The 14,917-nt window shown below is 40.6% G+C and overlaps 1 protein-coding gene across 2 annotated transcripts in view; it reads right to left on the reverse strand.

Annotated features, from left to right (window-relative positions):
* The window catches only part of ASPH (aspartate beta-hydroxylase), a 187,196-nt gene that overhangs the window by 123,288 nt on the left and 48,991 nt on the right, over positions 1-14,917 (reverse strand). Inside the window, exons 4-6 of one of the 2 annotated variants that reach the window (XM_023530068.1) lie at positions 8,131-8,223; positions 5,268-5,342; positions 1,498-1,620 (exon numbers count right to left, since the gene is read on the reverse strand). In XM_023530068.1, coding sequence (XP_023385836.1) covers positions 1,498-1,620; positions 5,268-5,342; positions 8,131-8,223 — 291 coding nt within the window. The remainder of the gene's footprint in view (positions 1-1,497; positions 1,621-5,267; positions 5,343-8,130; positions 8,224-14,917) is intronic. The other variant, XM_023530067.1, reaches the window with a different exon arrangement.

Raw genomic sequence — 14,917 nt, forward strand, 5'->3', positions numbered from 1 at the left:
TTTAAGAACAGAGGACAGAGAATCTCATAAGAAGAAAGTTATGTACACGTAATGGTAGCCTCACATTAAAGCAGAGCAAAGCACAAAATATATGAATAGAGTTTTCATCGTCACAGAAATCACTACTCTGTATGTCAACAGTCGATACTGTCACTCTAACTTGCCTAGTGCCAAAGATCCAAGGTATACTACTCAACTGATATTTAACATACTGAGTACAGCAAAGTACGGTCTATAGCCTAGACCAATTCTGCTGTCCAGTTTTGTAAGTAAACTTTTACTGAACTGCCACCATAAATCCCCATGTAGGTATCATCCAGGCTGGTTCTGTGCTGTTGACAGCAGAGCTGAGTTGTCGCGACACCAGCTACGTGGTCTGCAAAGCCCCGAGCATCAGCCTGTTGGCCGATAACAGAAAAAGTTTGCCAATGCCTCGTGTAAAAAAGAATTGTGTTCTACTGACTGCAGTTATAGAGTCTATGCTAGAACCGGAGCCCGTGATAGGTCATCAAGTAAAATATTTCATCAGTTGTTTTATTTTCTTTATAACACATGGCACTCTAGAAAGGAGAGAACAATAAAAGTGACAAGTGGAAGTATTTCACTTACTTTCTCTAAGAAATTTATATATCCTGAGAGTTTCCCTAAAAGTGCTTTGATTGAAATTGGGATATCTATTTCAGGGAAAAAAAATTATTTCAACTGAAGTTTTTAGTTTCAACTTAAAAAAAAAAAAAACAACTTTAGCTAAAAGTCGAATATTGGTTTTAAAGGTATTTAAGAAATGCTTCAATAATCATAATTCCAAATTGTCTATTATATTTTATTCTGAAACTGAGAGAGGAGAGGAGGCATCTGAAAAATGCAAAGGGCCTGCAGAAGTAACTGACTCAGCCGGTTAAAGCTGCTCTCGCCCCCCATGCTGCCCGGTGCCCTCCGGCGATCACGTTTTCCCATAGCTCCCTCCCCCACCTCAAGGACTCTCCAGCTCACATCTGCTGATTCATAGCTTGCTATCCAACTAAAGTTCTTATCTCTGTAGCTGTATAGGAATAACAAGACTGTGTAAAACTGCTTGTTACATTACAATTAGAGTTCAGCCTTTGGATAGGAATCCGCCGAGCAGGTCCCATCTCTCTGTTCAAGAATCCTATAATGGTGCTGACAATGCCAAGATCGGGGGTTCTACAAAACAAGACCTGTGGTCTGGAAATTCCTCCTCCCTTGCAGTCCACGACCCAAAGCTCCCCGTCCCCATCCTGAGTCATGATGCACACGTGAAACCTCAGACAAAGGAATCACATGTCCCTTGCATGGACACTGCAAGGGAATATAAGCTGTAAGAAACCTGAGCAAGGGGAGATCGTGCTTTGGTGCTGCCGAAAGCCCCACGCTCTCCACCGGCATTAAATTCTCCTTCCAATAACAAAGTTGTCTGAGCGTCTAATTTCTTCCATCGGGTGTCGCTTTCTGCAACAAAACCAAGAAATGTACTACCTTCCTGGAATGTCCCAGTTTCCAGGGGCTCGAATCTGTCCTCCGCGTCACTTCCTACAAGGAAATCGTCTTCTGGCTGCTGTTCTCTTGCTGGTCCATCTTCTTCCTGTTGAAGGTCTTCTGCTTGAAAAATAACAATGAACAAAGTGACACGGGTGTACAGCAGGGGCTCACGGCAGCAGGCGACACAGGCACGACGTAGGCCCCTTGTGAAGGACTGCTACACACTGGCCCCCGCTGCTGGGCGCCCCCACCTGTCCTCTGGACCGCTGCACGGGTTGGGCCCACTCCCGCCAAGGGCTAGTCCACCTGACGGGGGCAGCCACAGGTCCTCCTCTCACTAGGACACGAACTCGCCACGGTTAGAACCTCGCTTACTTTGCTCACTGTGTACGCCCAGCACCTAGGGCCATGCCAGCCACAGGAAATGCTCAATAAATAAATATTTAATGAATAAATGAACACACGAACTCATAATTATTAATTAATATATTTGTGTCTTCAATGGCCAATAGGTCAGAGAAAAGGTCACCCTGTGACCTTTAGTGAGAAATGACATAAAATTCCATGTAACAATCTTAAATAACTCTATATTAGCATTCTACTGCAAAGAGCAGCCAGCTACATATTTAAACCATTTGCTAGGTCACCCCCATCAGATCACCTGTATTATACTTCAAATCTCAATGTTTAGGCTTTAAGTTTTACAAAGATGCCCATTTCCTCCTGAGATTTTTATGATATACTGAACTGCCCTGCTTCTTTTATGTATATGTTGGACACGCTCCTTATTCTACTGCACTAAGGTATGGCTTGTGGTGGAAAAACTTCTTCCAATAGTACTGCGTATGGCTTCACACAGACTATGTGCTGTATACAACGCACTACCACACAACTCAAGAAACCTGAGCAGTGAAGCGCAGCAGTTAGGGGTGTGGGGTCTAGAAAGTAAGGCTCCAGATATCGCGTCTTCCACACCAGCTGTGTGACCCTGGGCGAGTTACTTAACTACTCCGTGCCTAACACTTCTCTTCCAAAAACGGAAATGACAAGAATACTGACTCATAGCACTGTTGAGAGGATTAAAGCACTTCGAAAAATGCCCGGCAGCACTGATGAAATTTAGTCACTGAGACTAAATTTAAGAGCATCACTGTGCCACACTGAAAGGAAAGTACCTACGGAGACACCCTGCAGTCTGACGGGGAGCTCAGTACCAGCAGAAATGGTAACACTGTTATCACCGTGGTGAAGATGAGGTTAAAAATCACAGCAACAGCAACACAACAATAACAGTAACACCGCACGGGCCTACGAGGTAGGTACTATTATCCCACGGTGAAGGAAGAGGAGCTTGAGAGACTCTGCTAAAACCACACAGCTACTCAATGGCAGCTGCAGGACCTGAACCCGGTAATAAAATACAGAATAATGGGGACAGAGTCTACTTTACAGATGGCAGTCGGGGAGGCCATGTTTGGTCTGATAAGATGTGAAGACTGAACACACACACACAGCAGAAGATATAACAGGTGCAAAGGCATCAAGGCAGGAACAGGCTTGGCGGTTTGTAAGGAAAAGAGAGAAGGCCAGCTGGGCTAGAGAAACGTGACTAATGGAGAAAGAGACCAGGCCCAGATAAGGAACAGTGGGCGAGGCCACATCAAACACGGGGTGCAGAGGAAGAAATGGGAACAAGACCCAACTGGATGCCGCTGCACTGGTTATGGCAAGAGGTGATGGTGACAGCTGACACACTGCAGAGTCCAGATACGTGCTGGAGGCAAAGCTGACAGGACCTGCTAATGGATCACAGGTGAGGGGAGAAGAGAGCGGAATCCAGGAAAATGCCCAGATTTTTAGCTTAAGTAACTAAGTGGAGAGGGAGACCATTAACTAAAATCTAAGAGACTGGAATAAGAGCAAAAATTATTTTTTGCAGGGGGAGATGGGAGAGCAGTGAGATGGAGAAGAATCAAGGATTCAGATGGAGAAGAATCAAGGATTCAGATTTAGGTGCATTTTAAGTCTGAGATACCCCCCAAAAAAGCAAACGGAGTAAATATGCAGCAGATAAGCCAGGAGCTTAGACGAGAGATGAGGACTGCAGATCTATGTTCAGAAGCGATACAAATGTTGTTTAAAGCCACAGCCTATGTGATTTTCTAAGGAGAAAATCTCTACAAAGAAGAGAACAGGTCCCAGACAAAGGCTCGTGGCAGGAACACAGGTGCTAGACTCAATTTCTCCCTCTTCTCTCAGTCTCCCCACGCCCACCCACCTGAACGCCTACCACGTTTCCCCACTTTACTCCTCCCCACCTTTGACTGGAGTTAGTCTGACCAACCGTCTCGACTCACTGAGTTACCTGTGCAACCTTCCACCTGACGTCCTCACTGCGCACTGCCTCCGACGCGCTCTCCACACTGGAGACAGAACGCACAACATGCCTCGACACCCTCCGACGGTTTCACTTACTATTAGAACCAAGTAAAAACATCCTCTCCCTTATCTCTCACCCCCTACGCATCCCACAGGCCAGCCACCCTGAACTCCTTTCCGACCCTCTTTTGCCTCTGGACTTCCTTCACACATGCCTTTTGCTTAGAACATTCTGCTGACGTGTGCCTGGCAAAGCGCTTAGTCCATCCTTCCGCTCCTAAATCAAAATGTCATTTTCTCCAGGAAGCCTCTGCTAACCCCAAAATCTGAGCAAGCTGCACATGACGTCCTGTTTCTCCATTACGGCACCTGTCTCATTATATTGAAATCAATGACTTTGTGTCACATTAAAAACGCGTAGGAAGGGAAAGGCTGTGTGTGTTCATATAGGCAGACTGTACGTGCAGGGGAAGTGTCTTTCCTAGCTGAGAAGAAGCTGGCAATGAAAGGACATGGACTCCGAGACCCCTAGCAGCCAGTGGCAAAAACCTACAACTCAGCCGAAGCTGGTCTCCCCAACCAAGCGGCAGCGGAGCTAGGTGGGAGGCTTTACCCTTAACACCAAAACACCTAAGACTAAAAAGACAGTTGAGTAGGCCTGCTAAAGCCCAATTTAAATGACAGGGAGTTCCATTTGTTTTTAAGAAACGTAATGTTTTCCCCTCAGGACTACCGTCAGCTCACACCAAAACACTCTCAGCATCAGGATATCATGTGATCTGCCCTCTTCAAAATCCCTTTGTGAGTTACATTTGGGGTTATACTATCTGCTTTTATCAAGGGATGCTTCAAGAAACAATCTTATAAAATCTTAAGACATTGGTTTCCAGAGTATTATTTCAGAGAACTTTACATAAAAATTTTAGATGTAAGCGCTGGGAAAATGCTTAATATTTTCTCAGTAGATTGCACGTTATTTCCTCTCTGGTAATATGACCTACATAATTAAAAGTTTCTCCTCTGTGCTTTGGCGACCATCCAAGCACGCAGTAAAATCTGAGAGTCAGCGATAGCACCTGGACAGCCCATTACAGCTTGTTGGCTGTGTCCTATTTTCTTCATCCCTGTTCTTGCCACCTATTCTTGATGTGTCATTGGTCTCGATTTGCTTATTCTCATGCATTCCTACCATTTCTTTATTAGATGTACATGACAAGTTCCTTAATAGTAAGATAGGGTAACATAAAATTAGTGTTAATCAGAAATCTTTGTCCTTAAATAAAAAAAAAGCACTCAATTATGATTTAAATTTTCAAATAATGTCCAAGCCATTTGATGTAATTAAGCATTATTTCAGTAATATATATAAAGCAGATTTTAATTCATACCATGATCCGTGTATACTGCTTCATGCAGAGGGGAATGAATTTCTTCTTGTACTTCATCTTCGATATGCTGACGTCCTGAAGTAATTACAAAACACACTAAGTAGAAAAACTCTAGACATTAATGTAGAACTGAAATATGGCATCTATAGATATATACATTCCAATGAATATGTCTGGCGAATCTACTATGCATACTTTTCATATCAATTGACCACTTTTTCTTCTATGTTGGCAAATATGGTAGATATTTAGAAATTAGTTTTATTTTGACAGCAGATATGTTCAAAGACTTCATGAGATTTTTAAAAAAGGAAGCTAATTTGGGTTCAGATTTTTCTGTAAAAAGAAAACCTCACTCAGAACAAAATTGTTTGTTTCTTGTTAACAAAATTCACACTAATGATAGAATAAAGAAGATGGGACGAGTAAAGCTTTCAGAAAAGGAACTACTGGGAAATAAAGATAAAGATGTGGAAGACGAGGTCGACGGCATTAAATTATGTGGCCAACCAGCATCCTCGCTGACCGATAGGAGGAAGGGCCCCTGGCTGCTCCGAGGACTGGGTGGTCAACTCCCAGAAGCCGTCACGAATTGTGAGTAGAAGACCCTACATGACTGACAATCCTTTCCGCTCTGGAGAACCTGATCTGACGGTCAGATCCACAGGTTCAAGTACGTGTAAGTTACAAAACTGAACATCAGTACCGACATTCCAACACCAGTGTATCAGATTATCAGGTTTACTGCACCATCACACGACAAACAAGAAGCTATAACTACATGGACATTGTTATAAATTTTCTAACAAACGTCCTCTATGTTCAGTAAATAGAACTGACATTAGACAGAATCATGCCTGCTGTCCCATGAAATGCCAAGGACATCAGCTGTATTCCCGAGCTAATATTCAATGACAAAAGCAGAGTAAGCTAATTGGAACTTCAGACAGGAAAATGTTTAAGAATTTATCATGCTAATCACACTACAAAACCATTTCTAAAGCAAAAAGTGCCTTCTCTTTTTAGAGATGTTTGTATTTTCACAAACCATTTCTCTATATATTGTCATATAATTACAGAGGAGCCTGCCTATCTCTATTCCTCCCTCACCATCTCTCACAATGACAGCTTCCTACCGGGAGTCCCAGTTTTACAACCATCCACAGAACACACTGTGAGTGAGAAGTGGAGGCAGGCACTCTGCTCCTTTGCTTAACCCTTTAACAGCTTCCTTTGCCTAAGCTTCCGGGAACAGTATATTAAGATCTCCACAATCTAGCCCTCGCATACCTCGGAACCATCTGTGATAGCTCCTTTTGGAACTAGGCGAGTCATCATCCCATCTTCTCTGTCCTTGACTCTCAAGCCCCTCCCATTCCCAGGGAGCAGTAGCCAGACTGCAATGAATTAAAGATTAAGTGGAAAATAAGGCAAAAGAGCAAGTGTAGCTTCTTCTTCCAAAAAATCTGGCTCCTTCAGCAAGGAGAGGGACTGCGGGGCAAAGAGAAAGCACCATAGGGATCAATAGGCGGGTATGTGATTGTGTTTCAATGAGAGGCATGTACCTATGTTTGTGAAATAGGTGGTGGTCAGAGAAATGAGAAGCTAAAGACCTAGGTAACAGCAAGGTTGAAAAGGCCACATTTCAACTAAACCAGATATTGCCAAGAAGTTGAAAAGAATATAAGGTGATAATAACTGATAGATTTAGGAGGACAAGTTATCCATAATATGCAAAGAGTGATACTAACAAAAAATTAAAAAGAGTGGAAGCAAACAGCACAATATTTCAGAGTATTAGCTTTGAAAAACAAGATTTTTAAATTAGAAATTTATTTGGCACAAAGTAAAATATGAGGTGCTAAATCCAAATACATATTTAAATTTCAAAACAAAAAAATCATTCTTGCTCTGGAACTATCGTATGTTCATAGCAATTCTGTAGGAATGGGAGGGAGACAGCAAGTTCTCTTGGGATTACGATTTGAACAAATTTTCAAAACCAGATAACTATACTAGTCTTAAAAGGAAGGAAAACCAAATATCATTTATCAGCACAGTGATAAAATCAGCCCAAGTACCACTTGGACCTAGGACTTAAGTTGCCAGTAAATACGTGGTGTCGTACCCAATACCTCCACTGGGTGGCAAAGCGAAACCAAACTTTTGAGAACGGAGCAAATGAAAAGTGTGCAGAAATTAAATAGCACTTTGTAATAACTATCTCATCATAAATAGGAAATGATAGTAATGGATTCGAATTTCATTTACCAATGTATTAGGAGATTTCAGGAGTTCTCATAGAATGGGTCACAGGCCCTTGGGTGACTAAGATACTTGAACTGACCTAGGAATTCAGGGATGTGTAAAACAGCTTCACAGACAATACGTGGAGGTCTGCGAAGACTTTCAATGTTGAAAGGAGACTCCTATTTTAAAAAGACTGGCAACTCAGCAGACCTAACCTATTAAATAATGTGGCGAACGATGACAAACTAGTGTACAATTTGTGTCTAATTTTACTTTTGAGGTACTTTTGATATGTCACCATGGTCCTGGAATTGGAATCAAGAGACAAAGTATTTAGTTCATGATGTTCCCAAAAGTAGGCTCTCGGGCAATGAGCAACCATCAATCTGTGCCTTCGACTCTAGAGCTCAAAAATTAAAATCATTCTGTATAAATTTTTACTAGAAAAAAAGTTAAGTTTACTATAAAATTTCAGAAGAGAAGATTTTAAAAAGTATTCCACAACTATTTACAAAGTATTTGCAAAACTATTGGTAAAACATGATTCTGGAATCTGCAAACTGGAACACCTGGAAGGTGGAGGCACTTCGGCCAGAATTACAGGATAGCTTACCTGTGTCCTCGGGAACCTGTTCCTCCAGCCAAGGGTAAGGCTCAGCTTCTTCTGGTGGGACTGTTGGCTTTGAAGCAGATCTTTCTTTAAGGCCTGCATTTTTATTCACAAAGTTAACTTACTTTTTTTTTTTTTTTACATGTTAAACCAGGAAAAATAATATTCTCAAAACACTTCATCAATAGTGCAAGTAATCCAATGTTTCCAAGACTTTATAAACTATATGAAAACACTAATATACTTAAAATCCGAAATAGGAAAATAGTTTGCTCTTTAACTTCACATGGGCCTTTGCCATCTCTTTACCTAAGTTACCTTTCATTAAAAAAAATAATAAAACAAAAATCACTGTTTAAATGTTCACTAGTCTCCAAAATATGAATCCATGTCTGAACTTGCCAAAAGTAGTTCAGTGTGAGTTCAAGTTCCTCTTGCATTCATTCATAAGTGACTAATGAATTCCTAAGTCTTGAGCTCAGAACTCAGCAAAAAGATAACTATGATATCTTGAACTTTCAACTGTTATTGGTGAGTGCTCCAGATCTGATTTATATGTAATTATTTTTGAAAGTTACCGTTAAAAATAAGAGAAGTATTTACAATCTTCTAAAGGTAACACAGGCAATCATGTTACTACATAGAGCTAAAAGATACAGGAAAAACAAAGTTCTTTTTTATGTCTTAAGGAAAATAAAACATCGGGGTAAATTAGTGTGAAATCTGACGTTAAAGTCAACACCAGTCTAAAATCTGTTATATTAAATCAGTTCCTTGATACTTTATACGTAGAACATTAAAATATATCTTCAATTAAGTGCAACTATTTGGAAAGCCACACTAGCGAAGTTCCAGTCTGTAGAGTCTACGCACCAGACCTGGGCTCCTGCGACCCCATTTGCAACAACAGCCATCACATCGATAGCTGACAGTCAAAATCCAAGACAGAATGGGGGGCGTTTTTCTAATCTTAAGCACCTTTATACAACTCTTAACGTACGTATACTATTGTGGTCTAGAAAATCTCATTTCAGTGTCTTTTACTCTTCTTTTTTGATTCTTTATATTTTTCCTTATTATTCCCTTTTCTGTATCTCTTCATTTTTCTCTCCTTGACAAGAACATACTCTTACCTTCCTCTCCCAGATCCTAGAGACACAGACAGATACATACAGGAGCTAGTCCCATCATTTGTATTTCCTCCAGTTATTTCCAACACAATTTACACACAAAGATGAATACTAGTTAAACAAACATCAACGCATACAGCTATGTTCAACTCCTACCAATAGAGTGACTGCTAACTGAAGGATTATATGCAAATACCCACAGATCCTAATTACGGTTCTGTTTAGGAGGTGGGGGGAGGGGATAGAGACGAAGACCTATTAGACACACTTCAAATTCCAAATTCAGGGCTGGAAGCTCTTGTGCCTTTTCCCACTTAAACAAGATATTCTTACATCTCTCAATTGTTAATGGTAGAGGTAGGGAACTCATCATTGCCAAGCTCTGCTGAATGAATAGGGTAAACCTTAAGAATCTTCAGAATCATGTAATTTACCATCGCTCTCAGGACCTCAGAAAACACCTGGCACATAGATAGCAGATGCCAATAAACACTAGGCAAAGGGCTGAGCACACCCAACAGTGTCACTGCTGTAAAAATTTAAGTGGCTGCAGAGTCTCTGTAGGGCCAGGCTCCTAAGCTGCCCTCTAGCAGCTTAGGGCTGTAAAGGTGGGAACAGGATTCCCATCCATTTCCCATTTCCCACTTCCGTTTACCGGAGAGTCACACCTGCGCCCCGGCATCCACTAATGCAGCAGCACAGCCTGGTTTGCCTGGGGCAGTCCCAGGGTGTATATGTTATCCTGGCGTAATCATTTTGCTCTCAAAAATATCTGTTTAAACAAAAAATTACAGGGTCACTCTTCATTAATCTCATATGAAGTAGGTTTTCAAACTGTGCTCCATCAATTCAATAAGCAATAAAATACTTTCCTACCAAACAATGAAGAGTTAAACTGCCTGAAAATCCCATTCTTACTGGATTTTGAGAAAAGTTTCATTTGACATATATATATATATATATAATATATATATATATATTTTTTTTTTTTGGTGAAAGTGTATGAAAACTACTAGTATACCAAAATTCAGACATAAAATGCCCCTCATAGCTTTCTGTAAATCAGCCAGGAGTTATTTGTCTCTAAAATTGAAATTGCAAACCGTGAAAAAGAATGGAAGAAAAAACCATATAAACAAGAGAAAATATTGAGCAGTTTTCTTTTCTGTCCAAAGTGGCAGTTGAACTGTAAATCTGTTGATACCTGGTTACAGCTATTTTCCAGAGGCAAAACTGGCACAAAAATAAACAGCACTGTAAACATCAAGGAAGCTGAGAATTATATTAACACTTCTCCTTCCTTAAACCCTTATACACATTCTAACCTAACAAAAATGCATTCTAAATTAATTCTTATTGCTTTGACAACCCATATGGAAGAATTAGCCCTGGCGTTTCCCAAAATATTTTGTCAACCAAATCCATTTAATCCACGAGTGAGTGTTCTTTGGAGAATAGTGGTAAATTCATGTCTCATACGAGTTCAGTGAAATGTAAACAAAAATTAAACAAGAAAAATGAATACATATAAGGTCAATTCACAACCAAAGGGAAGGTTTTCAAATTAGATTTATTATGAGGTACATAAGGCAAAGGTGTATGTAGCATTGAAATAAATATTCAAAATTACACCATGAAATGAATGTATCAGTTTTGATGTTCCCGGGGCTGCATATAACAAAAACGCCAACTCACACAGGCTCGAGAAAGAAGGAAGTTTATTTTCCAAGTTAAGAGCGCAGCGGCAGGCTCGTTCTCAGCAATGGCTTCCTCCCCAGGCCAGCAATCAGGGCTCCCCAGCTACAAGCTCCTCTCTCAGATGAGACAGATTGGCCAGGAGCAAAGGACCACCTCTCGCTCTCCTTTCTTAGGCTTGAGGCATCTTTCCCAAAAGCTCCCAGCAGTCTCCCCTTTGAGGTTTGATAGTCAAAACCAGAACCCACTTCCATTCCTAAAGTGGTAAGGGGAACTGGATGACAATGGCCTGACGGTGATTATGGAGAGCTGAATGAATGTTGCTGGTCAACCACAAAGCCTCTACATGATTTAGAAAATAACTGAATCCGCTTAAAACGCACCTGGTTTTCAGTTCTTTGGGTGTTTAAAAGATAAATTAAAAAAATTTTTAAAAACATGTTTGCATTGAACACATATATAATTTCCTCCAATTTTAATTAAAAAGGGAAGGAGTTATAAAAAGTAAATGAAATGAGCACTTTAAATTAACCATTCAGAGCAAATACGATTATCTGACACTGTAACTCTAGTCCAGTACTAGCTCATTCTCCGCTACCCAGCTACGTCTGACCAAATGGGAAAGGATAAACGTATTTTCTTCCCATAAATGTCATAGTTTAAATTACTAAATTGCGTAATGCATTCATTTATTCGACAATTATTTAACATCTGCTAATATAAGGTATTGTTCTACAGAAAACACACACACACACACATACACACACATACATACACATGGGTTTTTGGTACTTCGTTTATGGAGTAAGCTTTTGATGGGGAAAAGATTGGTATTATGCTTACTGTTTAAACAAGAAATTGTTTGATTTTAGGGTCCATTTCTATAAAATTTACCAAATAAATGTTCATTATAAAAAAAATTAAAAAAATAAAAAAACCATGAGAACAACTACAGGCAACTTCCAAAGTGGTTAAAACAATTACTGAAGAAACCTCTGGTTTTTTTTTTTTTTAAAAAAACAAAACACAATTTTCATATTTCTAATATTATTAAGTGTATACAGATCTAAAATGTTTTTTAAATTATCTATTTTACACATTCGCTATTCAATAAACATACACTGAATACCTATTATTGTCAGTTACTATGACAGAGATTGAACATAACCCAGAGGCTGGTAGCAAAGCAAAGTCCAGGAAGGAAGCACAGTGGTGAGCACGGCAACTGGAAGGCACGCGGTCCAGCCACCTGGGAGGGGGAGATCAGAGAGAGCTCGTGTGCAGATGCGATGCCTCGGCCAGATCCTGCAGGAGAGGAGGCAGGTGGCCCACAGCACGGCGCAGGAGCACAATGTAGGCACAGGGGAGGTGTGGGCAGCACCAGCAATAGCCCGTTTAGTCATTTTCTTCCTCAGCCCTTTGTTTACGTCATTGAATTTCACTGTGGGGGTTGCAGCCACCTTGAGCACTTGGACCCCAGTGCCTGGCGCAGCCCTGGTCAGCTGCAGATACTAAGAACATTTGTTGAACAAATCAATAAATGGGAACTAGAGATGACAGCATGTGAGTGCTTATGTAATTATGAAAACAAACACAGAAACTTTAAGTACATGCCTTCCTCTAATCTCTTAAAATGCAAGATAAGTAATATTTGAGGCAAGGAAGAAATACGCGACAGACAGATCTTTATGATGTGTAGAAGCCAATAAAAAGTGATAAATACAAGCACAGAGTGAAGTAAACGAGGTATGAAATGAGAACAAAGGAAAATAGATGACTTTCTGCTCCGCAGGACTTACAAAATTGGAGCTTTTGCTGAAACTGATTTATATGTAAAAATGATACCCGAATTGGTACTAATCATCTCGTTTATGTGGCAAACGTTATCCTTAGGCAAATGGAGGCGGCGGGACATGAGACTAAAGGTTTGTACTGAGGATTTTTTCAGATTACCTCAAATAGGACAGGTCGCCCTTCAGTTTCCCAAGAACAAAAACTTTCTTTAGATAAAACCGAAGGAGAATGGAAGGAGCTTAACAACAAAATAAACCCAATTTATGTGATAATTAAATGGTAATACTTCTCATATGGCAATATTCTCTAATACTCAATTGTCTAAAATTATCCCTGACCAAGGGCTGGGACAGGTTCTCTATTCCCCATGGTCTAACTGATATACCCATGTAGGCCCAGCCCACTTGGCCAGCGGCAGCAGCAGACGAGCGGTGAGGAGGCGAGACCTCCACCAACCGCCTGCATTACAAAGATTCACTGTGCTGCACCTATCCCTCCTTCTGGTAAGAGCACCCCAATTTTGTTAGAAAACTGGTTTTTCTTCACCCCATCATTTGAGGGGTAGGCACTCATGTGACCATGGTCTTGCCAATCACAGCTTTGTTACCCCCACCCTCACTCCATAAAGATCAGGGCTGGAATGATGGGCACGTGGGACTCAGCCTGGGGCAGGCGGCCTGCGAAAGCAGCCACATTCTGAGAGTTCAGAGATGAAGCGAGACCGTCAGACCGTCAGGCCACTGCGGAGCGCTGGGCCCAGCACGGCAAGGGGAAAGAGCCAGCACCCAGAACGACTCCTGGGCTCTGTAGTCATGTGAGCCAATCAATGTTTGTTAGTTCTTTTGGTCTATGTAAGCGAATTTGAATAGATTCACACATGTAACCAAAAGAAATATGAATAATAATACAAAGTAAAACTAAGTATGTTACTTAGAAGTAAAACTAAATGTTCCTAAAATCCTGAGGAAGAATGATAAATACCTTTTTCTATAGAAATGCAGTTACACTGAAACTTACAGAACCGGATATTAGGGATTAAATAGGTTTTTGTGGACTGGAACAGAAAACCTTCAAAGACCATAAAATTGTTTCTGTGGAAAAACGTGTTCCAAGTAATAAGCAAACTTATAAATAAATTTTTCACGATTAGGCTGGTTATGAAATTTTTCAACTATACCATATTCTTAAGACTACAGTTTATTACTTCATCATGTCTTTATAGCCTCTGCATTTCACATCTTGTGTTTTCATGCTGTAGCAGGTCGCTTTATACAACTAAGCATTCCTATGGCTTTACACATATATGACATTCTTGATTACCATTATCACTCTCTCAATTATCTCAGTAGAACAAATGGGTATACGGGGAGCCGGTATACCCATTTCGCAAAGATGTATTAGTCACAAAGAATAAAGGACTTACTTGTCTCACAACCTGTTGACAAAAGCAGGAGTAGGAATCATAGGCCTGCTGCTTCTGAATTTTGAACAACTGACTGAAATGCTTTAGAATTATTACCTATTCCACCAAAGGACAGAGAAATACGAGTGCCAACAACGTGCCAGGTGCGTATGCATATGCGAACACCAGCTAGTTCGCACGACCACCTTGAGGGAAAAGTATTATCTTCAAATGAGGAAAACCAGCATTGCCAAGATCCAATTTATAGTGAAACAATTTGAGGAACCCATCTGGAGAACTGCTATAGATGGGAAGTAACAGGAGAAGGAACTGGACACAGGAGACCGGAACCGAAGTCAGGAAACATACGGCCCAAGTCACCAAACCCGTTCATGACAACTGACATCACAGTTAACTTAAAACACTTAAAATTAAAAATCATATTTGTTTACTGCCTTTGCTTTTTTAATGGAAGTTTAAGTAGGGAGTCCTTATTAACCAAGTAATCATGAGAACCTCTAAAGTTACAACGTTGTATGGCAGAGCAGGCCACAACGCTATAAACTATTCTCTGTGAACCAATCATACAACAAATCCCCTGAGGTTACCTCAAGCAGTCACGCTGGCTGATGCAAGTCCATCCTTTACCAGCATCTGTGAAATGCTCAGAAGTCCACGCATACACAATGTAAATCACCCATAAAGTAAAATGGAAAATCTTGTTAAAGAAATATTTCAAAAAGATCATTACAAGTGACAACAGAAATAT

This window comes from Pteropus vampyrus, unplaced genomic scaffold (genome assembly GCF_000151845.1).
Source record: "Pteropus vampyrus isolate Shadow unplaced genomic scaffold, Pvam_2.0 Scaffold45, whole genome shotgun sequence".
In the NCBI taxonomy this organism is placed as follows: domain Eukaryota; kingdom Metazoa; phylum Chordata; class Mammalia; order Chiroptera; family Pteropodidae; genus Pteropus; species Pteropus vampyrus.